This window comes from Labrus mixtus, chromosome 9 (assembly GCF_963584025.1).
Source record: "Labrus mixtus chromosome 9, fLabMix1.1, whole genome shotgun sequence".
Taxonomy (NCBI): Eukaryota; Metazoa; Chordata; class Actinopteri; order Labriformes; family Labridae; genus Labrus; species Labrus mixtus.
The window spans coordinates 8,078,314-8,103,863 of NC_083620.1; the positions used below are offsets into that span (position 1 = coordinate 8,078,314).

Below are 25,550 nucleotides of genomic sequence, written 5' to 3' on the forward strand. Positions count from 1 at the left end.
GACGGCCAAGAACTAGTGGCCTTTGGTCTTGGCCAAAAAGTTGCACTCGAACACACCGCAAAGACTACAGCCGACGGCCAACCACCACGTACGCTCTGCGCATGCCTGAGAGGAAATTACTCTCCATGCCAGCAGGGGGCGGTAGTCTGTTGTTATGATACGAGAAGACCATTTTCACACCGCTGTCGCTCACCACTCGTATTAGAGGTAGACTGCTAATGGAGAATAATGTCTGATAAAAAGTTGAAAATGGCGCTGGCGTTGTCAGCCCTTGGTCTTTTAGTGGAAAAACAAAAGAAGAGCCGGAGGAGACAAATAAAGAGAAACCGCACTAATTGGTGAAAGCATGGAGACTATAGCCGCGTGCTCAAGTTTCCTGAACCTGTGACGAGAGCTGGAGATAAATGAAACCTCCTCTCACCGCCTGCCGACGCTGATTCAACATCGGCAAAAAAAAGGCTAACGGAGGCCGATGGGTAATGACGGAGCTGTACACACTGCCAAAACTCTAACTCCCATTGCTCTGTCAACTGTTACAATCATTTATTTCTGTGAAAACCAAAGTCTGTTGATGAGTCTGGGAGTGAAAAAAGAGGACAAGGAGAAAGCATCGGGACACTGGAAGACATAATGGTGATGAACGCAGGTTTTCAGGGACCCCCAAATGACCTTTTGCCTGGGGTCCCATTGGAGTCTAGAATCGCCCCTGATCAAATCCAACTGTGGCTCTTTTCCTGCATTTTGTTCCTCACTCTCTCACTTCCTGGTTTCCTACTCTATCCACTGCCAAATAAAGGCATTTAAAACTCCAGTGACCTTACTATATGATCAGACATTAATGAAACATGCTATGTTGAAGTGCTGGCTTCTCTGACAAAAATGCAGCAGCCAGTATGTCCTCCTTCTAATTCATTGATAAACTCCTCCGGACTAAAATCTGACATGTGTTGCAAAAGCACAATAATAAGTATGACAACGCTACAGAGCAGAAGTTACAAACATTTACATAGTGATCTGTGAATGTTAGCAGCTGGTTCTGCAGTCTACCTGACCTTTTATTACTGGAGGTATGACTTTGGCTGCGGGCTAAAGCAGCTCAGACAGAGAAAGGTTAAATGCCAGGTAGTTTAAAAATATACAAAAATAAAAGGTTAAATAACCTCTGGGCTAAAGTAGCCTGAGGGTGACCTGCACATATTATGATGTCATGTGCAACCTTCAATACACTTGGAGCATGGACTTCTTTTAAGAGAGTGGAAGTAGACTCTGTTTTCAAAAAAGTGAAGCCAACTGCAGAAATACCACAAATGGATTATTTTTTAATGGCCAGCAGGGGGCGACTCCACACACCTGCCCTTCTCATTTGATTTAAAACCCCAGAAAACATTTTCTTGATGAGATTATGGTCTTACGTGCTAATTTCATAACGTCCTAAATACAACAACTTGCGGTAATTTTGTAAATTATCGTCTGATTTAGAGAGGAATTGAAGATAAAGCAAAGTTTGGTTTGGTGCCCGACTGCCTTCAATTGAGAAGTTGCTGTTGACCAGAATAGATTTGTGAAACATGGTCACTTCTTCTCCCCACAAAAACAATATGACGAGGGCCTAAACGCCGAATGTGCGGCCTCACACACAGAGGAGTCACATCATAGAGGTTACTCGAGTGTCGTTTGTTCAGTCTATGACTTGGAGACACATTTTATTTCTCTTGACGAGGACAAACAGCATCCCAATAGAAAAACCTGGTCCACATTGCTAACCCAGTTTGACTCTTATTGTATCGGGGTGAAGTTACAGGTTAACCATGACGTAATCAGAGCTGGGCACACAGCTGTTAAACCGTTAATCAGCCTTAATTTGTTTATTCAATTTTAATGAGGACATTTGTTTAAAAAGTGATTATCAGAACATTTAACTTCTGGTAAATTTGGTTTACGTTAACGTCATCTCGTTAATTTAACTCACTCAAGTCAGCTGGCCTTTTTAGCTCCTGTGTAATGCCGGTCATGGAGGGGGAGAGAAAGAAAATCACTTTTCTACTCAAGCTCTCATTGGCTATCATAGCCTAGGAACAGTGAATGGAAGGTCCTGATTGGTGAAATGAGGTGCCAATCGAAAGGTCAGAGGGCATGAATTAGTGAAAAGAAAAAAGTTGAAAATAGGAAACAGCGGCGGATAACACAGGTTAACTGCAGTTCCTTGAGCGTCCACTTGAGGCTGGCTGCAAAAGGATGCTAATTGTTATACCACAAAAAAGCATAATCAGCCTGTGGAAAAAAAATGTTTCAGTCTGAAAAGCTAATTTCTCTTTTGGTTCACGGGATGGTGGTATTATTTTTATGGTATTTAGAGAGAGTTTTGCCTACATTTGCATAATTACAGGCGTGGTGATTTGACTTCAAAACGCTTCTCCAGAAACCAATAGGTGATGTCATTGAGACTGTGTCCATGTTTTATACAGTCCAAGTGTTTCTACAGGAGCTCCTGCTGTAACTGTATCTACATTAACACATCACTGCAACACAACAGAATCACACAGGGTTGCATTAGGCCACTCATTTACGGTTTCACGTTTTTTCCATTTCAAACAATGAATGTTCACCAATGTCCATGTTCAACCCTTGTTTAACCCCGCTCAAGAGTTGGGAAGTAGAGACGCATTGGATGACCCAATCACAGTTTTAACTTGCATCACTGCTTCAGTCTGAGAGGAGAATCAGTGAGAGCTAGAAAATCCGCTGAACCCAGAACTCCACCGGGGCGAAATCTTATCCTTCATCCACACTCTAGATTTAGCCAAGTCAGCACTGTTACTGTCTATAATGCTTCAGGAGGAACTCTATCAATACTTCTTCTGATTATTAAGGATTGATGAAATGACCCTGAAACTGCAGAACCAAAACTTCAGGTTTGTTCTGTACCTGAGGCCTGTACGCAAAATCTGACTGCCCGGCCATCCCTCCTCATAGAGTAAATAATGGATGATGATGGACAGCTGAGCTGCTTAAAGTACGTTTAATATTCAGACTGCAGACTCACGCTTGTGGTTGTTCTTGCGCTGGAAGGGTAGTGTGTGTCGCTCGGAGTCCTCTTCCCCCTCCTCATCTGCCAGGTGTGTGTGAGTGTAATGGTAACTCAGGCCTGGGCGGTTCTTATAGCGCTTTCCACAGACTGTAAAACACACACACACAGACACAGACAGGCAAAGAGACACACATATGAGAGGAGAGAAAATGTTATCTGTATGTGTAACTCAGAATAAAAAAAACAAGTAAGTAGAACAGGAATTAACACATAGAGTTGCCGCTCTCACTGTCACAGACGTAAGGCTTGTCTCTGTCTTCAATGGCGGGCGGCTCTTGTCTCTTCCTCATACCTCCGACCCCGCAGGCCTGCAGAAACACACACACACATGCACACATGTGTGAGAACACAGATGGCTACATACAAACTCACACATTTGCAGAAGAAACACACTCGAAAAAGTTTGAACTTTCAAGACTTAAAAAGTCTTGTATGCAAACACACACTATTAAGGGAGCGTAAGAGCACACTCCTCATGTGTGTGTTCAAGTGTCTACACACACACACACACACACACACACACACACACTTTTGCATTCTAATCATCTGCTCTCAGTGTAAAGCTCCATTTGTAGCAGGAGGGGGCTGATGACACCTAGCAGGGGAGCAACAGCTCCAATTAGCAACCCTGGTGTCTGCATTTGAGCGTGTGTGTGCTTGTGTGTGCATGTGTGTGTGTGTGTGTGTGTGTGTGTGTGTGTGTGTGTGTGTGTGTGTGTGTGTGTGTGTGTGTGTGTGTGTGTGTGTGTGTGTGTGTGTGTGTGTATCTGTTGATTTTCAGAATACATTGTTAACACGTGATTATCTTCCCATAGGATGCACAGAAAGAGACGGGGGTGAAAAGAAAACCTGTCTGATCTAATCAAAGTTGTCAAAAGAAAAAAAAAAAAAGGTTGTCCCAGCATGATTTAAATCTCTGTGTCTGTTTGCATTTAGTAACCGTTCATTTGTCAGAGAACATTATACCGCAGACGCAGAATACGAAGCACAAAGGGATACGACATGCAAACGTCAAACTCACTATATGAAACACTCATATTTAGAAAGTGTTAGAAAGAAAGTGATCCTATTGTTGATGCAATGTTTAATTTCTCCATTTAAAAGTGGGAACATAAGTTTTAATTTATCATAATAAAAACAGGACCGCTTTTCAACTCTTATATGAGTGGAGTGAATGTTGCAGAATCCCTCTAAGCCTCGCATGTGAGAATAATTTATGGGCTGTCGTGGCAAAGTGCAATCTAAAGCAGAACTCCTTCTGTTGTGTGACTGACAGGCACATCATGTTCGGACTCAGTTTGAGGACTTTGGCTTCCCTTGTACCCTCCAGACTGACAGCCCAAACTATTCCTTTACTGTGGCTTGTTAATTCAGAATAAGATTTGATTGACAAATGTCTCACCCGTGCTTTGGTACGGTTCTTGCGTTTTGGGACGTCTTCTTCCATCTCATCCACCTCCAGCTCATGAGGGAAATCCCCGACCAGCAGCTTCTGTGGATGACACACAGAGAGCAACAGACAGGACGACTATCAAACAGGTTGTTGAGTTCACCCATTTTACGTTTCTTCACTTTTTTACTTTCATTTATTCTCCTCACTTTCCGTCCCCCCGGATCTCCTCGACATGTTTTGCATGGTGTTCGTGAAATTGCACATCATGCTGTGCATGTGTTTCCTTCATTTTGGAGCAGAAAACAACTTGGAGAGTAGAGTCATTAGCTCTAAATATAGCCAAATGTGTCACCACCTCAAGGCAAGAAGCAACTCAATCCAAAACTTTCTCATTCCTCTTGTACCTCGACACGGTAGGAAACTCACAGGAGGTGGCATTTGCAGAAAGACTCAAGACAACAAGGGTGAAAACAATCTGACTGTTAGGGCACACTCCTAGAACAGAAGACTCCATAACATTTCCAAAAAATGCAATGTTATGGAGTCTACTTCCAGATCAACAAATTGTGTTGTTAACCAAATGACAAACAACAGAACTTCATGTATATTGATGTGGACTTCCCCTTAAAGGAAAGACAGAAGAAGGAAAGTTAAAGAAAACACCAACATAATGTAAAAAAAAAAATCCTAATTTCATTGTGGTTATTGCAAAACCAACACATAAAACTAATTGTTAAAGTCATGTCTGCCTGGGTTTGAGTTAGTGTGAACTCCGGATTAAAGGTCTAAACTGACTCTCTCAAAGGTCCGATAAGAAGGCCACTCACTAAACTGCTGATTGATTAGCTGTCCTTTGTCTAGCTTGTAAAATACTCCAGCTGGACGGGTCATAATTTTGTGCTCAGAAGTTAAAACATGCTGCATGCTGGTACTGTAGTTTTAAGATCATAGGTCTTAGTTTGCAGGCCAGTTCCAAAAACAGCTTTAGAAGGTCCAGAGCCGGTCTCAGAGTAGACCTCCGTTACTTGTCTCATGCAAAGATGATTTTTCAAGACCCGTCAAACCAGCTTCTGTACTTTCATCACTGCAAAGAGGCCAACACATGATGCCATGATGACAGTTTGTGCCTTTATATTAATTTAATGTGTAACTGGAAGTATTCACGGAATAAACCAACGAGTGGTAAATACCTGCAGGCGAGCAGCAGCTTCATTACCTGCACGAAGATCGTACCTGTCTTTGTGATATCAACGTTATCACCCATCCCCCACTCTCTTGTTTTGAATTTTCCTGAATATTACCTGCTGCGGTCACACATTGGCTCATCCCGGCTCCATGAGGATAATTTAATGAGGGGGCTAGCAGGAAGAATTCTGAGTAAACTCTCAGCTGAATTTCTCAGATTTTCAGTTTCTCAATTTCTCTGTTTGCATTCACACATGTGGCTCACCACGACAATTTAGAGAAGTCCTCAGGAGTTACATACATGTGTGAAAACACTAAAGATAACTGTGGTTAGGTGAAAAAAGGTCCTGCTTCAAATGCATCGTATTGAAGGAAGTAGATGAAGGAGACAAGATTGCCAAATGAATCGTCTTTGGTTAGAAAAAAGCCTAACTGAACAAAGAGTTAATTTATAACACACAGCTGTATGTACGCTCTGCAATGCAACTCTTACCAGGACAGCTGAGAAACTATCAACATGTTACTCTTGAAACACCTCCTCATGTCTCCGTCTGGGTTTAGGTGATCTTGACTACAACACTGCTGCAAACTGTAAATGTTGACGAGAAAAGTGGAGGATCAAACTTCCCTAAAATGTCCTTCAAAAAGCCTTTCACAAGTTGGGTCTGTGAAATACGTGAGTGGAATCCCTTTAAAACATCAAGAATGGCTTCAGTGCAATCACACACAATCATCACAAGCACGCACACACTCGCTGCCAGGAGGGAGTTGTCAGAGCCGCAGGAGTCCGTGCCACCGCCAAAGTGCACACTCAGAAAGAGACAAAGGCGGAGACGGACAAAGACACACCAACCCAGAGGGTAAAACAGACAAAGACAGCCTGAGATGTGAAGCAAACAACAATCTCACCTGACACTCGCTCATTGGCTCCTCCTCCTTGGTCTCTACCTTCTTGTCCAGGGTCTCCCCGGCAAGCAGCGACTCCAGCACGGGACCGTCTGGGATGCCCCCTTCCTTCTTTAGAGAAGCCTCATAGTCTGGCGAGTGAGACAATAACAATCAGAAACCAGCGGAGATCTCACATTCATGCTGACATGCTCAGTCGAGCTGCCAGCACCCTGAGGAAACGTTACTTGGCTCATTCAGGACAGCGCACACAGACTTCAGCTTCCGCAGAGCTGAAGTGATCATTTGCAATTCATCCAATAAATCACATGTGTATTGTTTGTGGGGAGTGTCCAGAGTTCCTTCACCAGAAGTCTCTTTTTTTTGTAATCTGCGGAGTGTAAGTAAATTATAAACAAAAAACTGCCGTAGGTCTGATTTGAAATTAGGACTTGACTACACAAATAAACCGCATTTTAGTTTTGATGAAATCAGAATGAAAGGTCACATATTATTCTCCTTTTTAACCAGTTTAAATAAGTCTCAGAGCTCCCCAAAACATGTGTGTGAAGTTTCATGTTCTAAATCCACTCTGATCCTGTATTTGATCATGCCTATAAACCCCTCTATTTCAGCCCTGCTCAGAACAGGCTGTTTCTGTGTCTGTACCTTTAAATATGTAAATGTTCTATGTCTGGCCACGCCCCCTATCTGGAAGGGCTCTGGCTTTCTCGCTCCATGTCCTATTGTTTACAATGAGAAGGCAGACTCAGAGGGCAGAACAAACACCTAGCTGTGGGAGTGTCACCCACCTGGGGGAGGGGTTACTGCCCTTTGTGATGTCATGAAGGGAAAAACTTTAAACAGCCTGTTTGAGTACACATTTTCTGAAAAGTGGAGCAGGTAAAAGACGGAGAGAATTAACTTTTCTCATCATTGGGGGGGTTTGTAGACAGACTAGAGACACATACACATGAAGTTTATTTTACATAATATGTGCCCTTTAAGTGATTGCATTCAGCCATGAAGGGAGCTGCAAAGCATTAAGTGTGAACGTTATTACTAAAGTAAAAAAGGGAGGGTGTTGATGTTTTTGCAATATTTTCTCACATTCACTGACCCACTGAGGAGACAGTCAACAAAATGTGGTTGAAGTGAAACCTTATTCAAACAAACAGAAGTTGATTTGCAATCTCAAAATCAAAACATTTTTAAAACATAGTTATGACAGGATACATTTTGGGGACATGGTGCTGGTGCATGGTGCTGTCCTGAAGTTAAAAGATATTTCAAACTTGTCTTTAATTACCAATCTTAAACTCGATCGGTACAAGCCGCGGGTCCTCCAGGATGTTTAGCCGTCTTTTCTTGCGCCAGCAGCGAGCGGGATACGTGTACAACTGACCTGGAGCGTGACCTGAAACAGAAAGACGGGTACCCAGCTCGGTTTAAAGACGCACAACCATGAGTTATACAGCAATCAGTGGATGAACAAAACAAAACAAAACATCAATGCTGATGAAGGACTTTTCTGTCTCTATTTATGTCCAACAGTGTTCAATATATTTTAATGTACAATATATTTTTTTATAAATCAATAAATACAAATTTCAGGTGAGCTTATGTGAACCCCCTGCAACCCCACATCTCGTACTGTTAACTCTTATGGCTCATAAAAACATTTGGTGTAAAACAATTATGCATTATGGAACTACAAATGTTTCCAAACCCAAAATGTGCCACAATAATGTTTTAACATGTATGTTAAAATCATGGTTTGAGAAAAAACACTTCTATAAACCATTTTAATAAGAAAAAAATGTTCATCTTTAAAAACGACAAAGTGTTAAAACTTTAAATAGACAAACAAACAAACAAACAAACAAGAGCTTTGTTCTGGCATGAACCAGGCAAAGTCTACAAACTCTCATTGTTATCACACACAGACACACAGACACACAGACACACACACACACACACACACACACACACACACACACACACACACACACACACACACACACACACACACACTCGCAGAAGTACACTCTCTCTGGAATAGTTTGTGCCAACGGCGTATCATTGCCTACAGGGGCGTCTGATTCACTGCCAAAATACACTGATGTTAGAGAGACAGAGAAAGCGATGAGGAAACACCCTTTGGGGAAAGTTAAAAAAAAACATGGAGGTGTGAAAGGTAGGAGGCCTGGAAGAGAGGTGGAAATGAGGAGAAATGATGAGAAAGGAAGGAAATGGAGAGAGAGTAGAGGGAGAAAGGAAGCTGTGGGACAAATGACTACAGAGGATCATTTGTGTAGCACGACAGCTGGCCGACAACACACACACACACACACACACACACACACACACACACACACACACACACAACAAAGAGGAATACTCTGGAGTGCTCCTATAGCATCAGCCAGATTTGTATGCCCAGGTATCGAACACACAAACACACACCTGGTCCACGGTGGTTCTTCTCCATCCAGATGTAGCAGTTGCTCTGGGCCACGCCGGTCTGCGAGTCCAGGAAGGGGAGACGCATGGAGCGCTCGGCACACAGACGGGCATTGTAGCTGCGACAGTGTTCAATGGCCTCCTTATAGAACTCCTCGCCAAGACTGAGGAAAAAATAAAGAGGACGAGAGGTGAAGGAGAAGCAGGCAGAAAAACATCCAACACTTAAAGGAACAAGATGCCAATAAATGTTTCTGAGTGTGTGTGTAGGGGTAGCAAAAGTGTCTTTGCATAGGACACATAAGACATGTGGCTGCAGGCGCTGGGGATCGAACCCTCGACCTTCCGGCTGAGAGACGACCACCCCTTCTAGTTGAGCCACAGCCACAGTGTGTGAGTAGTTTCTTTGTCAACAAAAAACATCTTCCTGCTAATTTCTTACAGCCAATCAAATCACTCAATGTGAACCTTTAATGTGGAAAATGCTTAAATAAAATAATTTAAAAAAAGTTTGTTTAAGAAGTGTGCAGCTAATCACTCGGTGCATGTGTGAACGCAAACAGACAGTCTCTTGTCTTGTATCCGGAGTTTCTCCTGCCAGAACTCCTAGTATTTTTCAGAAGCAGGATATAATCAGGAGAATTCACCTTCATGTCTTGCCTCAGGAGGAACCCCCCACCCCCACCCCCCACCGCCAGTCTGACCTGAATAGTCTCCCTCTGTGAGGTGCATGTGTGAACAACTACACTAGGAGGATTTCAGGGGCAGTCCTCTTCCAATGCTCTAGAAAGTTTCCGGAGTGCAGATGTGAAAACCACTGTGTCTGACACCGACCAAGTAGCAGCAGTTCAGCTATACAGATATTATCAATCTTGTCGTTGATGGTCTTCTTTGCTTTCATAGCGCATATCGAGGCGTCAGTAATAATGTCAGTCTGTTTCATAACCAGCTAAAATCTCCTCACAGGGCCTTTAACTTTCCTCTTAGTGTGCAGGTTTGCTTCAATCCATGTTCGTGCAAGTTCTCCATTTTGGTCATGGCCGTCAGATTCTCTGCACACCTCGGCTCCACGTTGAGTCTCCCTCCTCATGTTTCATTTTGTGACATCAGTCGTGTGTAACATGCACTGCAGAAAAGCCAAGAATCTGTCTTTCCTAAAGTCCCGTCCGTTTAGGTTCAAATAATTACTGACGGAGGGAGGACGAGCGACGGCTCCATGTAAAAAAGATCTCTCATAAATGTGTGAAAGTATAAAATATTTGAGAACGGAGTGAGGGGTTAAAGAGAAAAACTGCCATGGAAAATATTCTCAAGTGCTCTTGACTCTACAACGAAATATTTGTCCTTCATTACAACTGTGTATATTTCTAAGAAAGCACCTCAAGTGGGCTTTCATGGGCAGGTTTCAATGTGTGTGTGCGCGCGCGTGTGTGCGTGTGTGCGTGAATGTGTAGTCAGTCTGAGTTCTTCAAACTGCACACACTACTGAAGGTAAGCGCATGTGTGTAAGTCAAAAAGGGTAATCAGTGGAAAGTCAAGGGCAGGTGTGTGTGTGGGCGTGCGTGTGTGTGTTCAGGCTGCACAGTCCTATTAACCTGGGTCACAGTAGATGAGCTGGCAACCACACACTGTTGAAACCACACACACACACACACACACACACACACACACACACACACACTTGCATGGATGCAAAACAGTCACACATTTCTGACTGTGAGGACAGTTCATGCACTGTATCTTTACACCTGTACAAGTGTGAGTTTGATTACCATTCAGTGCAATATTCCTCCCTCCCTCCCCTCTCTCGTCCTCCCTCTTACCTGTTCTTGATGACTGCACCTCCAGATTGCCTGCAGGAAGAAGAAGAAGAGGAAGAAAAAAAACAAAAGATGTATGGTGAGTCACTCCTCTTCTCCACGCTATACACCCTCTCTCCCTCTCCTCTTCTCGCTCTTTTACATCTGTCTTTCATTTTTTTCCCTCTCCCTGTTTTTGCGTATTTAACTTTCACACTCAGCCCGTCTCCCGCTGCACTTCTTTTTTTTTTGTTGTTGATTCTCATCTCGCTTCACACTTCTCTCTCTCTCTCTCCTCCTTGTCTCTCTCCTGTTAATCACTCCTCTCTAGTGTCTTCCTGCTGAGTGCAGACATCAAGGTCACTCTGCTATACAGACGCTAGATACAGGACACACACAATTACAGCTACTCTTGCACACACACACACACACACACACACACACACACACACACATTCAGAGCTACAGCGCTGGACCAACAGCAACCACACAAAAACAGTGCAGCTGCTGCTAATGATTTGTCAGGTGAGTTCTGTGTTCTGTAACTGGTTAATTGATTCATTTTGGGGAATCTTTGTGATAATTTTCTCGAGATTGCACAATGTGTTTATGTATTATCAGACTGATCTCGTTCACACGTTTTCAAATCTCTTCCTCACAGTCATTTACCAACTAATCTGGGGCAATTAGAGATGCAACGATTGTGAAAATAAGGGCAGATACCGATGCTTTTTTCAAGACTTTCTTTTGTACATCTGAGTTTCTGTTTTTTAAATGACTGCATGTCTGACAAACTGCATGCTGCTGATCTTTCTCAGAGACAGTCGAAGACTCCCACACTGCTGAGATATTCTTTCATGTTTGACCATGAACACGAATCAGAGTGAGACCAACAGGTGACAAAACACTTCTCTGAATCAGCGGTTAGATGAATTAGCTTGCCGGCTAAAAGCTGATGCAACACAACAGAAACACATCGGCTGCAGACATCGGTGAATGACACATTATTTGCAGATGCACCAATGTTTGTCAAAAGAGCCGATATCACAGATACTGATGCATCTTCCATCTCTAGTAGCGAAATGCTCAGACCAGTGTTGCTCAGAGTGAAATATTTCAAGATCAATAAAACAAGATTTTCACGGATGACACCAAGAACAAATGTGAACTTTGAGTTATTATGTTTATTTTGACCCAAAAGATAAAGTTTTCCCTGAATCAATCAAAGTATTTTTTGCCAAAACATGACCAAACACGGGCTGCATGTTGGTGCAGTGGTTAGAGCTGTTTCCTCACAGCGAGGAGGTTCCTGGTTTGAATCCCCGTCTGACAGGAGCCTCTCTGTGTGGAAGTTCTTCCCGTGCATGTGTGGGTTCTCTCCGGGTACTCCGGCTTCCTCCCACAGTCCAAAGACATGCTTGTTAGGTTAGGTCTAAATTGCCCGTAGGTGTGAATGTGAGTGTGTCTGGTTGTCTGTCTCTATATGTCAACCCTGTGATTGACTGGTGAACAGTCCAGGATGTAACCCCGCCTCTCACCCAATGACAGCTGGGATCGGCTCCAGCCTCCTGCAACCCCAAACGGGAAAGGCGGTATAGATAATGGATGGACGGATGGATGAAACAGACCGTTTCACTTTAATGTTTGAGCTATGTACACAACAGAACACAATATATCGTCCTATTCACTCCAAGACTTCTTCTTTCTCGACAAATTGGGGCACACTTTACCCACAATGCAACTTGACTGACATGCCTTCAGTTGGAGATCTGTGTTGTGTTTGCAGTAGCCCTTGTAGCCTCCAGCTGCGAGCCTCCAGCAGAGTTGAGGAGGAGGCTACAGAGGTCTGATAGGCTCACTCCTCTCTAACTCAACACCACCAGATTCTCTTCTTTTTTTTTTCACATTTGTCGCCTCAAGCCACAACCAGCGTTGACTCAAGTGACATCACTTGACACATATTTTTAGATGTCAGTTTGCTCTCTCTGAAGGCTTTATACGTCTGTATGCAGCAGAACTTCCAGAAACCTGTAAACAGACTTTTATATGTGAAATCATTGAAGTTCCCCTTTAATTAAATAGGCTAGTTCTACCCCCTGATGAAGGCCGCAGGCTCAAATATGTCTCTCTCAGTCACCTGGTTGTGTAGATGCAGTTTAAATCCCACATGCTATGTCTTATAGAATCAGCATTACAAATACAGAAGAAAATGTGTTGTGTGTAAATAAACAAAGTAAAACAACTTTTTAGGAGCTGCTGCATTATGACTTTAAATAAGTAAAGATTTGGTTAATGGTTAAGGTAGCCTAGTGGTTAGTGCTCGTGCCCCATGTACAGAGGCATGTTATTCCCCGCTCTCTCTCCCCAATTTCTGAGTCTACCCATAGATTTTAAATATTAACGGACAAAGCCTGAGTGACGTCATCCATCCATCTGTTCCTGCAGGGGGCGCTGGAGTACCATCGATGGTGGTCTCCATGCTGGAAATGCTGTCTCAGTCTAACTTTCAGTCAACCTAACGACAGGCTGAGAGCTGGAGCTGAGGAGGGTTTTAAGCCTCCTGACAAACCGTTATACCGCGCCCACCTGTCAATCAGGTCAGCTAAACGCCTTATTGTGAATAACTCTTATCCTTCATCAAATCAAAACGGATGAGTCATCAAAAAATTCACTCCCCGGCCCGTACAATGTGTGCCGATCGAGACATCTATCTAATCTATCTAATCTAATCTAATCTAATCAGACCTATACGTTTTTTTGAACCAGGCTGTAAACATGTTAATCTCTGCTGTAAAAACAGGATTTTTAGAATGGGTGTGTATGTGACTTCCGGTGCTTCTGCAGCCAGCCTCTAGTAGACACTCAAGGAACTGCAGGATTTAGCACTTCTGCATTGGCTCCATTTTTCACCGGAGGTTGCTGCTTTGTCTGTCTTCTCTCTAAAGTAGAGGCATAAAAAGCCTTAACATAGAACTTAACTGATAGCAAAACATTATCTTAATAATCTACAACAAAATTAATCGGTTCGTTCTTCCCCCGAGGCCTTTTGTTTGGCCAAATTATTCTGAAACTTGCAGGATGGCGTTTTCAGCATATACAGAAGAAAAGCTGACAAACCTCATCGAACTGAAAAGGTGCGACTTTTTGACAAATGAATCCAACAAATACTGGACCGTTGACAGTTTGATGATGTCCTTAAATGTGATAAAATGAGTTTGCCGATTACAATCAGCTGGCCTGTATGAAAATCAGGACAGTGGACTCCACCATCAGACCCAGCAGCTGCTCGTGCGCTCTGACAGCTTGTGCACAGCATCTTCAAAACCTCCTAAACCAGATCTGCAACCTCACGGGCCGGCGCTGGACGTGTGACATTTAAAGGATGTGATCGTGGCGTCAATATGTGGGCCATGCTGTGCTCATGTCTGATAGTGTGTCGTTGGGAATGAGCCGCTTGCCTTCTGCTGCAGAGAATATGTTTCCCTACAGCTCAGCGAGTGCCGTCAGCTGTGTGTACGTTGATTAGAGTATTTTATGGCTGGGGGATGCACCACCAGAACTTTTTCTCATCCTGTTTCACTTTGCTTTAGTGCTGCACCAGTTATCCTCCGTGAAAGTTTACAATACACAGAAATGAATTGATCACGATTGGAGGCCGAAAAGCAGCAGATAATAGAGCCAGACAGCCAGTCAGATACCGCGCTGCAGAAATAAATCAACACCTCAATGCTGAGATTGAAAATCAGAGTTTGTAGCAGCATAAGCTTTGACAAACTAGAGAGGAAACCATTCCCTCAATTGCAAATCAATCATATAGCATATAAATATTCATAAAGAGAGAGAACACACACTCAAACACTAGAAGAGGTGCTCAAACACTCGCATACATTCACAAAAACACACGTCCTTAAAAGCTAACGTGTTGGAACAAGGTGAATTAAAAAAAAAAATACTTGGACTTCAAGGCTGCATGAATGACCAGACGAGAATGAAACAGAGCTGGGAAAAAAGAGAAAACATTCAAAATGTAAAACAGCTCACCCCCTCCACCTCCTCTCACTTCAAACCCACTCCCTCCCATCACCTCCATCCCTCCCTCTCCTCCACTGCCTTCAGTGGCACTGGAATAAGTCGGTCCCCCCTTCGATAATAAGTTGACAGCTGTAGAAAATGGCTTCTTTCAATTTGGTTGCTCCCAATCTCGTTATATTGTGATAAGAGAGCAGCATGACTGTTTGCCTGTTTGGAGGAACATATATAGTGGAGAGGAGCTGAGGCACTCGAGAAGGAGGAGGCTGAGCGGGGGAGATACGCAAAGGAAAAGTTGGAAGAAGAAACTTGTGGAAGGAGAGGGACAGGAGGGAGGGAGGGGAGGCAAGCAGAAAAATTGACATGCAGGGACGACAAAAAGAAATCAAAGTGGAAACGTTTGTAATAACAGAGCCAGATGAGCATGTGTGAGAAGATGTCACGCCCTGAAAACATTCCCTCAGTTGTTGTTTCCAAGATGCATTTTATCACCTCAGCAGCTCTAATGTAGCTTCAAATATCCAGCAGAGAAAAACAGACTCTCAACATCAGTTTCTAACATAATAATAGTCAGCTCTTAAGTCCAGTTAAGGGGGAAGCATCATTTACAATTCAGTAAACATGACTGAAACACTCAGCTGTCCAGTGAGTTTTAGTAACAAACCTTCTGATTAGAAAACATGTAAAAATAAATGTATTCCTCATTTGCTCCCTTATTAATCTGTGCATAGGAATACATGAAGTAATCTTTTATTAAGGTCAGTGTAGAGGTGGCTTTGTCATCACAAGCTGCTAGCTGCTGTCTAAACCATGTGGTTGTATCTGAAAACTCACATTCATTCCTTATACTCCCTCAATAGGATGTTCACTGTCGTGGACTATATAGTGCACTCATTCAGCACAATAAGAAAAACATTTGGGACACAGTATTCAGGCTGATAATGACGACATTGTGTCACACAAGTAAAACATGCAGCTCAATGTCTGCTGAGGATGAATTATAACTGTAAATAGCAGCATGGCTTTCAGTGAAAACCAATGTGGTGATGAGCGTATTTTCACAAAACAATAGGTTTATTTTTGGGGGGTTTTATGCCTTTACTGTAGAGACAAGACAGTGGATAGAGTCGGATATCGGTGAGAGAAAAAGAGTGAGGAATGACATGCAGGCAAAGAGCCACAGCCTGATTTGAATCAGGCCGCCTGTTTCCAGATTTACAGCCTCTGCACATGGGGCACGCAAACTAACCACTCGGCCACCGACGCTGTCCTGAATTTTTTATATTAAATGTAACTAATATTTGCACCAAAACTCAAATTTGGTAATCACAAATCTATTTGTTCATACAGGCAAACATGTATTAGCCAACACCTTAGCTAAACTCTGGATGTACAGTGGCTGCCGAGCAGATACTTAAAGAAAAAATGTAATGAAGAGGGTGAAGAGGGAAATACTAGCAAAATTGTTTTCTTTCCTAAATGCTAAAGAACGAGTTGATACCACTTTCATTTCTGTACAGTAAATTTAAAGCTAGAGCAAGTTAGCTTAGCTTATGACGGTTCAAACGAGGAAAACCAAAAACCTATTTATCCAAACTAACAAAACTGTTTTCATACCAGCATTAAGCGCAAGTAGTGATGTCAACAGTGGGAACTTTAGTACTTGAGTAAATTGCAGATTCTACAGAATCCGTGTGCTCAGCGTTTCTTCTTCGCTGATGTTTTGATCTGTTGAACGACCCGCGTCCCACTGGGTCGGTTTCTGAAGCAATAAGCGCAGCGGAGTGCGACCATGGGAAGCTTGATTTGCATTCATAAGATCACAGGAGAACTACAAGATCACGAGGGGAACAAAGAGAACAATGTGCAAACAACAGGTTGCTTTGTCTTTCTGAGGTTGACTTGCCGATCATTCGGTGCCTGTTTTCATGCAATGTTGTCGAAGTTATGGGCTATATGACCGGGAGTCTGTGTAGTGTTTTCTCTGTTCAGCTTGGTGCGAGCCTGCAGCAGCATGCGAACATTTATTCTGCGCTCGTGGTGCTGCTTGCTCGCTCCTGAGACGGACCACGGCGCGTGCAGTGGGAACAAGCACATGGACTAGAGGGCGAGATCAGCTCCAGAGTGCACGCTGGGGATGGCACGTAGCGCATACAGATCCTTTGGTATCTGCCGGTAATCACACCGGTCAAGTTTCCGCTGTTACAAAATTAAGATATATACAATCTTGGCGCTGACGGTCTAATTTGCTTTTGTATGTCATAAAGTGGCATCAAGATTCATTTCAGTCTGATTCAGAACCAGACAAAATCTCCCCACAGTCAAGTTAGCCCATTGCTGCTAAGCTTTATGCTAAGCTAACTGTCATCGTTGTAGCTTCATATCATCATCATCATAATCACACCTGCAAGAAAACTAATAAAAAGGTCAAAGTATTTATTTAACAGACATGGAGGATAAGGTACTAATGAACTCTAACGGAGTGTTTTCATTCTATGTTAAGGGGAAACTCTCACAGCTGCACATTTCTGCTTGTGGCTACTGTGGTTCTACCAACCAAGCAGTTACTGAAAACACAAACCACAGGGAGAAGCACAGAGAAACCAAGCTGCCCATCAGCGGACCGCACAGTCGATAAAGTGAGCTCAAAACTGAGTCTGCACTAACACAGTGGTTATACACTTCATTCAGCGTTTAAACGGAATCTGCCATTCCAGTCATTTCCATTGTGTAGTATTTTCAATTTGTTTCTTTTTCAGGTTCATTCCAGCTTTGTTTTCCATTTATCGATGCACACGGACTCACTGGTGCAGAGAGATATACTAGAAGCTTTAGGAATTACCTGGCACAGTGCCAACTCTACAACAAACCAGAGCTGACTACCAAAAGCGCCCGGCAGACATGATGGAAATGACAATCAGGCCTGCACTGTGCAAGGGCATAAAAAATAGAAAGGACACTTGTACACATGCATGCATGAACATACACACACACAGCCACATATGCAACAATGGCATGCTCGTGAATATTAACTATTAAAGAGGAGAAAAGGAGGTATGCTAAATATGCAAGTTGAAATAAAACAAAGATGTAACTTTTTGCATACACAGAACATAGACATTATCAGGAACCTCAAACCACACATCTGCGAACACTAAACCAAACTAGAAGAAGAAAGGCAATGAGAGAGCCAAGGGCTTGTAGTGTTTGTGTGTGTATGTGTGTGTGAATCCTAAGCCCACATTGAGCTGTCTGCCTCAGCCTGCGCTAGGCAAACAGCAGGGAGGGAGAGGGCTCCATGAAAACACTGAAAAAACTGATAACACACAAACACACTTAATACACAATGCTCCTGACAGGCAGCAGACATGCATCATATATATGAAGTTCTCGAGAGGCTGCACGCACACATGCATACAGACACACACACACAGGCAGCGGCAGACATACAGCTTTCCTAAACAGCACAGCCACCCCACCAAGCCCACCCAAGGTAAGCTATTGTCTGAGTCTCTGGGTGATCCCTCAAGTCCCATCCAGCAGAATAAGTCCACTTCAGCACACACTGAGTCCAGCGCTGCTGCTGCTGCTTCCACACTTCACTAAAACACACACACACACACACACACACACACACACACACACACACACACAGCCAGCAGCGTTTTTTGGTTACAGTGCAATTAGCCACACCAATTAGCTGCTTCCCCTAACCAAAATGGAAACAGAGGGCTCCCCCTAGAGGTGAAATTACATCATTGGAAAAGCTGGGAAGAAATATGAGGAAATGATAAAAAAAAAAATGAGTGTTTGATTACAAAATGCCAACAAAGGACTTCATTTCGGTGGTGGTTTCCAGCTGGGTGGAAGTAGGTAATTAAACTGTAAGGAAATGAAGTAGTCCACGTGTAAGTGGCTTGATGAGGGCTGAGGGCAGGTTGTATGGGCATGATCTGCACTTCAGATGTGTTAGCTGAGACCATGGCTGTTAGCTATGTGTGTATAGTTTAAATTAAAGCCTGTTAAAACACTTGTGCCTACATACTGGAGTCTGTACACCTGGTCCACACACCTGTCTCATCCACCATTGTCCATCTGTGCTGTTACTTGCACAGACACACACACACACACTCACACACACACACTCACACACACACACACACACACACACACACATTGGTTTAGCCTGGCCTATGGAGCTATGAGTGCATAGTGGAGAACTAATACCAGGCAGCCAACTACTGTACTGTTCCTCCCCTCCCTTTCCCCCATCCCCCCCTCCAAGCCCTTCCATGGCTGAACTCAACAGATTAAACTATGCAATATCACCCTTACCGACCCCCCCCCCCCTCCTCATCCTCCCCTTCACCTCCCCCCATCCTTACCACCCTCAATTCAATTTATTCTCCCTCTTTCGTTCTCTCTCACTCCACTCCGAGTGAAATGATTGCTCTTTTTTTCTTTTCTCCCAATTTGTCCGGGTGTGCATGAGTGAGTGTGTGGGTTGTGCATGAATCTATATTTTTTTTTTTAATCCAATACATAGAAGAATACATAGATCATTACATATATATGATGTACACCAGAGCCTGCACATGCGTGGGCACACACACAAATTATTGTAAAAATTGTACAAAAAGTGTGAAGCCTTAAGACACACACATTGAGGTACACACATGGACAAAAAGTCCAGTTCTAGTGTGAGTTAAGGAGAACAGGTATGGACAAACTAATAGGTGTAGCAGCAGAGTGCATGTCAGTCACAAAGACAAAAGGGCCACACATTCACTGTGACTATGTCAGACAGGAGTGTGTGTCTGTTTGTCAGTGTGTGTGTGTGTGTGTGTGTGTGTGTGCAGGAGTGGACGTCTGCCACACTACCAGCTGGAAAATGTCAGTTTCCTCGAATTGCTGTCACAGCAATGCATCTGGGCATGTGTGTATATGTGTGTGGGTGTGTATCTGCAACTGGCTGCTTGCATATTCCAACACGGGGAGTGAGCCGACAGACAGACAGGCAGAGTAAGGATGGTAGACAGGAGGAAGTGCCAAACTACAGATCATGTCATTTCTGTCAGAACTTTGTGCAGCCTTCTGTGTGTGATTGTAATGAAGAGTTATTTGCTGACTGGGTCTCCCTCGTCGTCCACTGGGTGTGGTTATCCTGAAGTCACTATAAAACTGTGAATCATGGACCTCTGCGCATGTGCATGTTTCTGTTTGTGTGCTTGCATGTTGCAGTGTTGTCGCCTGCACATTCAGGCACTTTCAGAATTAGTTATACCTATTTATGCATGAGTATATATTTTTGTGTGCATGCAGTCCTGGTCTACGTGTGAGTGGGTGTATATATATTCGGTAGCTATAGCTGCAGTGGGTATTGAGGGCAGTACATCAGGGTAAGGCAATCTGCCTCCGAACAGCTCCTTCAGGTGAGATTTATCACCACTGCACTTGGCCTCTTATTATGGCGATGGATTCCCTACCACTGAATCTAGATGTGCACGAGTGAGTGCATGTGTGTGTGTGTGTGTGTGTGTGTGTGTGTCAGTGCGTGTGTGTTTTCTTAGTCCCCCACCAGTCTGCATCCTTATTAAAGTGCTGCAGAGGGAAACAGCCGTTGGTTTGTGTTGACTCCACCCTCCACAACTCCAAGATAGGAATCCACTGGACACGCAAAGACACCAGAAGAAATGTAAATGGAGAATGACAAGAGAGAAGAAGCAATGCTGAGGAGAGGAGAGGAGAGGAGAGGAGGAGAGGAGAGGAGAGGAGAGGAGAGGAGAGGAGAGGAGAGGAGAGGAGAGATTCACTCCCTCCCCCACTACACGTTTTTGCATTTGGACTACAAGTTGCAACTAAAAAAACTACAAATTCCAAATTTCCTGGTTTGAAGTCACGCAAGGTCCCAAAGCAGAGGAGCTGACTGACAGTCAGTTAGGTAGCACTGGAGAAATAGGTCATAGAGCTAAAAATACTTATCTATGTCTCTCTCTTTCTCGCACTCTCTCTCTCTCTCTCTCCATCCTGTCTTCTTAATAAAAAGAAAGTAAAACACACATGGAAATCTAAATAAGGGGATGATGAAAGGAATAACTCGAAAATAGAAATACCCTTAAAAACATCAGACCCCAGGCCTACTCCCTTATACGAACGAAGAACGAACTGCAAGAAATGGGAATGAAGGAGTACAACTGTGTGTGTGTTTCCCACTGTGAGTCTGTGTGTGTGCGTGTGAGCGTGTGTGTTTGTGTCTCCATCCACACACGGATGATGCCGCACAAATGAGCGAGTGAGGCAATGAAAGGAAGAGACTGAAAGAGAGAGAAAGATCTAGAAATGGATGCTCAGGCTGTGGTTTTCAACCATCACGTGGGGCTGTTTGCACACATAGCCGGTTATTACATGGAACTCATTTAGCTGGGCTCAGTCAGGCAGGGCAGAAATAATATTATATAGGCTCTCTGCCACAATAGCACCACACACTATTATCTACATCTCCTCCCTTACTTGCACAAGGAAGTAATAACACTGAAATATACACCACATCAAGTGACATGTTGATGAATTTGGACACCTGTGCTTTTGAAATCTGAGTTGTGAAGTCAAATTCCGACTCAAAACACAAAAATACTCAAATATTTATGAATTGAATCGTCTACTTTGTCATTCTGGACCATCAGAATTGAATGCAACAACTTTAAGGTAGGATTTTCACGCCTTCTTTGTTACCATTTTCACACTCTGTGATGCCACAAATGGGAAAATCGTATAATTTGGGGTGAGCCGTGGACTATAAACAATATCTTTCCAGTCCAATACAGAAAATGCATCCAAAATAATTCTGAGGAATAGGTTTTCTAGAAAAATGTAAAAGGATGTGAGCATAAACAAAGGGAATTCCTTCACTACTTTCTGCTGAATATTTAAGTGCTGACATGCTTTGGTTCACAATGTACAGAAGCATGATGGTGGGGGGGGGGATGGGGGTAGTGTGAGGTGAGGGTAAGTGACTTGGAGGGCTCAGATGGTTGGAGGCCTGCAAGAGAAGGAAAATGGAAAACGGAGAGAGAGCATGCGAAACAGAGGAAATGGCTGAACAAAAGGGTGATGGTGAAAAGAGAGTGATGGATGGAGAAATTGATGAAGAAGGAGGGAGGGAAAGTGGAGGACTGGGGGGGGGAGCAGGGGTGATAGGAGGACAGAGAGGGGGGAAAAAAGAAGAGGAGAGAGGGAGAGCGGAGCAGAGAAGTGGGAGAGAAAGAGAGATTAAGCAGGTCTCTAATCCAGCAGAGAGACAGAAGGAGTGAGGGCTGGTAGGGAAATGCCCAGTAGATTGAAGCTGGCTGCTCTCCTCCACTGATTTGCCTTCGCACACGGATGAACCCTCCACTGTACTTCCACATGCACACTCACACACTTATCATTCGGCTTTCCCACTGCACTAAACACTGCAAATCCCTCTCGCAATCGTCCAGGCAGCGAGCAACAACTGTACATGCTTCCCACAGAATTAACATCCACTGAGTTTTCAGTATTTTCTTCTGCTCTGATTCAACAAATGTTTAAGACCAAACAGGCACAAAACCAGCCGCCCTATAGGAGCCGACACTGATCCCAAATGTCCAAACGTTTGGCCCATTTTACTGCAATCTTTAAGCCCCTGATAACAAGTTTGTTTGCAGACATGCTAATTAGCGGGGCTTGTTTTAAAAGCCCATCGCAGTGTAATAACTAGACTGTACTGTAGTGAAGCCCATATGGTGTAACGATGGCATTTATACAGTTGGTGAGATGTTAAAAGCTGCACCGATTGCTGTGGCCTCGTGTAATAAATACATGCAGCACATAGAGTTAGATGCCAGAGTGAAACCTGGTGCCAACATCCCTGCAGGTTTGAATCTTTATCCTTGACTCCTTTTTCCTTTAACTGTAACCAGTGACTAGTTGGACACTGTTCATTATGCCCCTGAGCCTCTTTTTAACCAATCACTTTCAACTTCTTTTACTCTTTCTCAATTCTTCCTTGTTAGCAAAATCCCAACCTGGCCTCGCACTCTGTCCATGGTAGCCCATCTATATGTATTCCATGCAAATCAGTCAATTTAATCCTCTTGACATGGTGTCAGAGAAGGCCTCTGGGAGCAATCTGGACCCTCTTGTGCTCTGCTTGGATGAGCATCCCATGGAGTAGAGTAGGAGGATGAGGAGTGGAGAGACAGCTCCGAGCTCAAAGGTCCCACATTACAGCCTCCGTCCAGTTCACCTGTCCATTCACTGTCCCATCAGCGCCCAACATTACATGATACAAGCATATTAAAACAGTAAAGATAGTATTTTATACAGCTTAACTTCTCTATTATTGTAGGTGCGCTACAGTGTGAGTAAATGCATCTGGCTGAAACACTGAAATAGCATCACACTCAATCAGTGCAGCGCACACTTTCCCAATCAGCACCAGCTCCTGGTTCCTCTCTCCTGTGAAGTGCTCTTCAAAGCAGGCACGTACAGGCCAGTCGTTCATGAAATTGCACAAAAATGTCGCCTGTGTCTGCCTCTCAGAGAGGCTGACAGACAGACAGACAGTCACACAGACAGACAGAGAGACAGGCAGGCGGAGAAGCAGGCAGGCAGTCCGTATCCCATCCCTGCTCAGGTGAAACCTGTGCTGCATCTGATTCGCATGCCCTGTATTTGCACACAGGTCTCTGACTTTTCTTTGTTTCAAACTGTCTAAGCTGGGTCTTCACAGTGCTTAGACACTCATCGGTTGTATGTTTATATTGGAGTTATTGTGGGGCTTTTTTTTTCGTTCACGGCTCGATCTGTATAAGTACCCGCTGACAGACGCACATCAGCCACCTTTTTGGCCGGGAGCCCAGGCGGGCAGCAGGCGTCTGCATTCCGCTGAAAGCAGTCTCAGAAAAACAAAAAAAAAGCCCCCAAAAAAATCCTGCACAAAGGAATGATTACAAGAGAAACTTCACGGGAAATCCTCCCGTTTAAATACGCGTATGTTGAAATCGTTATCCGGGGAAATGCACGTTGACTTTAAAACGCCAATTCATATTTCACACAGCCTTTTTTTTTAGAGGCGCTGAAAATGAAAGCAAGTCTCGGAGTTGATGCCGTTACAGCGGCGTATTTACCTCAGCATATATATTTTAGAAAGGTCCGGCAGTAAAGGTAACACTGCAGCCTTAAACGCGAGCACCGAGCCTCATTCTGCCTACCTGTTTACCCCCATGCTATCCAAAAATGTGCACACACAGGTACTGTAAAGCCATCTGAGCTCCCTGCCTCCCGGCCAGACCTGCCTCTCCAGTCCGGCTTTGACCGTGATCTTGGCTGGCTACACTGGCAAGGGACATACCGGGTCACCCAAATCTACCTCCAGCATTCCTCCATATCCCTGCACACACGCTGCTGTTGGCTCGGGGAAATGATTATATGAATTGCATCGGAGCGCACAATAATCCCCTCGTGCCAAAAAGCAGAAAGCCCCGATAGCTTTAAATGTAACTTTTCTTCAGGGCTGGTTCGCATCCGCTGACATTATCCCTGCTTTCTGTATCGCATGTATAGATGTGTCTGTAGCCATGCTGATAAATATCAGGGAATTAAAGGGTCTTAAACTGCACTGACAGCATGCACAAATACAAAAAGCGCAAACGAACAGGAAATGTGATGTACTTACGATTTGAGGGGGTTCTGTACCGCTGTGGCCATTTTGATATAGTATGATAGAATGCAACACTGCAGAGCCCGGTATTGTACATGTAATGTAGCAGCTATTTCAATTTCATTCATTCTCTGGGGCTGCGGCTGGAGCGAGCAGCCAATGGGAGGCGGGAGCGCTCTGTGACAGCTTTGGGGAAGTGTAGTCTTTTACGCATGTCAACATGACACATGCCGAGGAGGGTCGCACTACAAATACCAGCGGGGATGGCGGTGAAAGTGGACCACAGTCCCGCCTTGGACTTGTAAGGGCAAAGCCTTCCCCCCCCCCCCCCCCCAGTTCCCAATTTATTTATATATCTTTAAAATAAATAAAAAAAAACGTCTACAGATATGTCAGGCTTTTTGCAGGACTGTCAACTGTCTGAGGATGCCAGTTCACCATCCCATGCACCGTTTCTTTCACTGGATGATGATGATGATGATGATGATGATGATGATGATGATGAATTGAATAGGCCTATATAGCAAATAAATAAATTAAATGACCACCTTTTAAAATTCAAGGCTGATGATTCATGCCAGTTATTTCAAATTGTTGCTTCATTTTTGTGTAGTGTCAGCACGTGAAGGTAAGTAGGCCTATAGATGTGTTAAAGTGAGGGTCAGGTATCACCTATGTGCCTCTTATATTTGGACAACATAGAGGGACGAATAAACACTTACATTTTCAGAAAAGTTTCCCTGAATTCCCCCCAAATATGAAAATATGAAGGTTTAACAATATTGAGTTTGAGAAAAGTTAAATTCTAATTTCTACAAATCACAGTAATAAGTTTATATTATCCATTTTATTGCAAATTAACACAGACACAACATCTTCATAACCTCACATTAGTGGTGTCATGTTGTTGGACCCATGTTTAATCTTATATTATCTATGCCATAGCCCTGCACAGAGCAGCTTTAATTATTCATTAATCAGGGGCGATGGGTTGGGAGTAGGCCTATAATTGATTCTTTCAGACAT

At 43.7% G+C, this 25,550-nt stretch overlaps 1 protein-coding gene across 1 annotated transcript in view; it reads right to left on the bottom strand.

Moving 5' to 3' along the window:
- The window catches only part of dpf1 (double PHD fingers 1), a 50,670-nt gene extending 25,924 nt beyond the window's left edge, over positions 1-24,746 (bottom strand). The window contains 9 exon segments of the mRNA XM_061045646.1: positions 3,044-3,175; positions 3,318-3,396; positions 4,491-4,580; positions 6,576-6,703; positions 7,861-7,968; positions 9,018-9,178; positions 10,838-10,867; positions 24,540-24,730; positions 24,732-24,746. Of these exon segments, the coding sequence (XP_060901629.1) occupies positions 3,044-3,175; positions 3,318-3,396; positions 4,491-4,580; positions 6,576-6,703; positions 7,861-7,968; positions 9,018-9,178; positions 10,838-10,867; positions 24,540-24,730; positions 24,732-24,746 (934 nt within the window).
- Between the last annotated feature and the right edge of the window lie 804 nt (positions 24,747-25,550).